The following is a 3193-nucleotide window of genomic DNA, read 5'->3' as shown; positions in this document are numbered from 1 at the left end:
GAAGCTGTGGTCGGTAGCTCGTCGTTTTCAATGTGTTCAGAACTTGAGACGCTTTCGAATTTTTCTTTACTGGTGAACATTGAACGTCCCATTTCCTTTCTCCCACAACTTATATATGTATATGTGTATTTACCAACAAACCTCAAACAAAGCTCGTTTGTCTTTTTCTTCTTGTTTTTGGAAGTAACTGGACGTTTTCTGTTCGTTAACTTTTTGAGGTTATTTTAATTTTGGAGAGGATTTTCGCTTATGAATTGTAAAAAATAACGCCTGGTTCTATGTTAGTTCAGAAAGTACTCACCCACCACCACCGCCTGATTTTCCCGAATGACAACGCGCAGCTCTTGATTTATACCGCGTAAGTCCTCCCGTATTTAGGAAGCTACCGGATCGTGGTATTGCTACTCGTGTTAATATATCTCCATTGGTTTCACAGTGTGGACCAGTATTGGAGTTACTACCCACTGAGTCCGTTATTGGTAAAGGTCTTGCATCTAAAACCTCTAAAACTTTGTACACACTTTCTACAGCCTTTCCAGTCCGTAAATTTTTATGGTTGATGTTTTTGCTTCCGCAGCAATCGCAGAGGGATTCTTTGAGCCCAGGAGTGCTTGGAACACTCTTGTTACAACTAGACGCACCTGCATGTAGGACTTTTGGAACTGATGGTGCACGTTTACTTTTGTGAGATTTTCTCTTGCGTTCTTCTGTTGTAGTTTCCGCCTCATTAATAATGTTATTGCTGGATGCAAGAGCGCCATTCGTAACACGCTTCTTGCGTCCTATTCTTGGAGGTGTGGCGGTTTTCGCTCCGAAGCTTTCACTTGAACTGCGAAAAGAACTCTTGCGTCCATTGACTAATGCTTGAGAATTCGATAAGTATTTTGAGCCAGTTCGGACAGAACTACTGGCAGTACTTACGCAACTAACGCCATTTTGGTTTCGGGGCGCACGTCTTTTACAACTGCGGTGCGAACTTGTATTCACATGTACCATTAAGCTTTGATAAAGTGTAGCAGCAATTACGATTGCATCTTCAGTAGTTTTACATATAAATGCATGGCATTTAAGAACTTTTGGCGAGCCTGCGGAGCGCATCACCACCGCGAAAATCGGAGCTAGGCCGCTGTTTAGTACTTGATTATTTTCCGTTCCACTGTAAAATCAATCGAATATTTACTGTTGTGTTACATATACATACATGTACATATACTTTACCACAGAGGACGAAACAGTGAAGTCTTCTCAATATTTTCGGGATCCGTAATCAATGGCAAAAAGGCTGCGCTACCATCATTATTTGAAATTACCAACTTTACTGCGGACCAAACAGCAATATTATGGAAAGGGGTAGTGGTTTCATAATTTTTGGCATTTTCAATAGGAGTTGAGCTTAGTTTAACTCTTAATCCCTTTGTACAAATTTCCAGAAACCCAGCCATTTGTTTCTAAATTAGATATGTGTGTGAAATAAGCATATAATATATTATATTTATGTAATTTATTTAAATTACCGTAATAGGCGAGTCCCTTAGATACAGTTCCCGAAGAGGTCCTTGTAGTTCTTGAAGGCTTGTAACTTTAGATTTTAATGATAGAGAGCCTAAGTAAACCACTGGAAAGCTGCACGTAGCATCTTTAGCTACATCAGTAAAAAGTTGTTCAATTTGTTCCTGAACACTGTTACTGATACGTTGAACATTCTTTTTAGTGCAAGTTGTAAGTTTGTTGGTTGTATCTGTAGATTCTTGTAGCAAACTGGTAATAGTCCGGGCGCTCTGGCCTGTACTCGCTAGGTCACTACGCCCATACATGATTATGGAGCGGGTTCGATGAGACCCTCTCGTGTCATCAAGCCGGTTGGTGAGGACGGATCTTGAAAATACATGTAAATAGAATTATAAGTAGGTGTTATTTTGCATATAATACATTTTCTTACCAACTAATTACACAGTAGGGAGGCAAAAATATCACAGCTAAACGGCCAAGCACAAAAACTTAATTTTGGCCTCTAGATAACCATGGCGTTTCCAGAAAATCCGTATCACGTCAAATATTTGAGATATTTAGGAAGGAAGTTTTGGAGCTCTGAAAGTTAAATTTTCGTCGTTTATAACACTGTTCTCTGGTTTTGAATTTTTTTTTCGGAAAAGGTTTTATTTAAAAGCTGATCTTACTTAATTGAGATCTTATAAATTCAATGGCGTCCCCCGTTTTGCCAGATTGACTCCGGTTTTCGAGATAACGGTACTTGAAAATTGGCTTACATTTTAAGTTTTATTATTAATAATTCCCACATTTTTAAAGTTAATTTACTCCCATACAACTGATTGTTCAGATATGTGGTTTTGGCTATAACTCATATTTTATTTCGTAATATTTTTTAATTTTATTAGGTTTTACACTATTTGGACCTGACTGTGGGTTCTTTTCCTTCCCATACTGGAATATTTTTAACCGAATTCAAAAAAAAGGAGGAGGTTATCAATTCGTCGAATTTTTTTTTTTTTTGGTGCATGTTACCGCATAACTTTGGACCACGTTAATCGGTTTCTATAATTCTTTTTTTTAAGGAAAGGTGGTATTTTAGAGGTGGTGTCATACTAATTTGGTTTATATCCGTTCATTAACAAAAAAGCTAAAATTTAAGCAAATTTTCAAGTACCGTTAAAACAGGGGACGCCATTGAATTTAGAAGATCCCAATCAAGGAAGTTCAGCTTATAAACCTTTTCCCAGAAAAAAAAGTTCAAAACCTGAGCACAGTGTTATAAACAACGAAAAATTCACTTTCAGAGCTCTAAAACTTCCCTCCTCAATATCTCAAAATTTTGACGTGATACGGATTTTCTGAACGCCATCGTAAACTGGAGACCAAATTAAGTTTATGTGTTTGGTCGTCTAGCAGTGATATTTCAAAACTTTATAATTTACCTACAGTGTTACAGTAAGCCGTAACTGTTTGTTTATGTTACTTAATACAAGATTAAATCCGAGGAACAATGTTGAAAATGAAGAAAATTCAAATGAACCAACAAATAAACAGTAGTCAAAGTAGCCAAGGTTTTCCTTTAGAATAATTCTGCGCTGATAACAAAAATTTTGTAACTGGAAAATAAAGTTTACGGCAACTTTTAAACCATTTCGAATTCCGTGCACTGTTGTAATCAGTAAATTTTGTTGCCATCTCATAA

General features: G+C 37.0%; 1 protein-coding gene across 1 annotated transcript; it reads right to left on the bottom strand.

The window, feature by feature from the left end:
- Positions 1-275: 275 nt before the first annotated feature.
- On the bottom strand, positions 276-2048 carry LOC118753586. Its single transcript, XM_036488469.1, has 4 exons — positions 1940-2048; positions 1515-1875; positions 1219-1448; positions 276-1156 (listed from the first exon to the last, which is right to left on the bottom strand). The coding sequence occupies exons 2-4, from the start codon at positions 1812-1814 to the stop codon at positions 298-300; spliced, it is 1389 nt and encodes a 462-aa protein (XP_036344362.1). The 5' UTR covers positions 1815-1875; positions 1940-2048; the 3' UTR covers positions 276-297.
- Between the last annotated feature and the right edge of the window lie 1145 nt (positions 2049-3193).

This window comes from Rhagoletis pomonella, unplaced genomic scaffold (assembly GCF_013731165.1).
Source record: "Rhagoletis pomonella isolate Grant_MI unplaced genomic scaffold, Rhpom_1.0 Rhpom_scaffold_02649, whole genome shotgun sequence".
Taxonomy (NCBI): domain Eukaryota; kingdom Metazoa; phylum Arthropoda; class Insecta; order Diptera; family Tephritidae; genus Rhagoletis; species Rhagoletis pomonella.
Note: the sequence above shows the minus strand (reverse complement) of the source record. Positions and strands in the feature narration are given on the sequence as shown.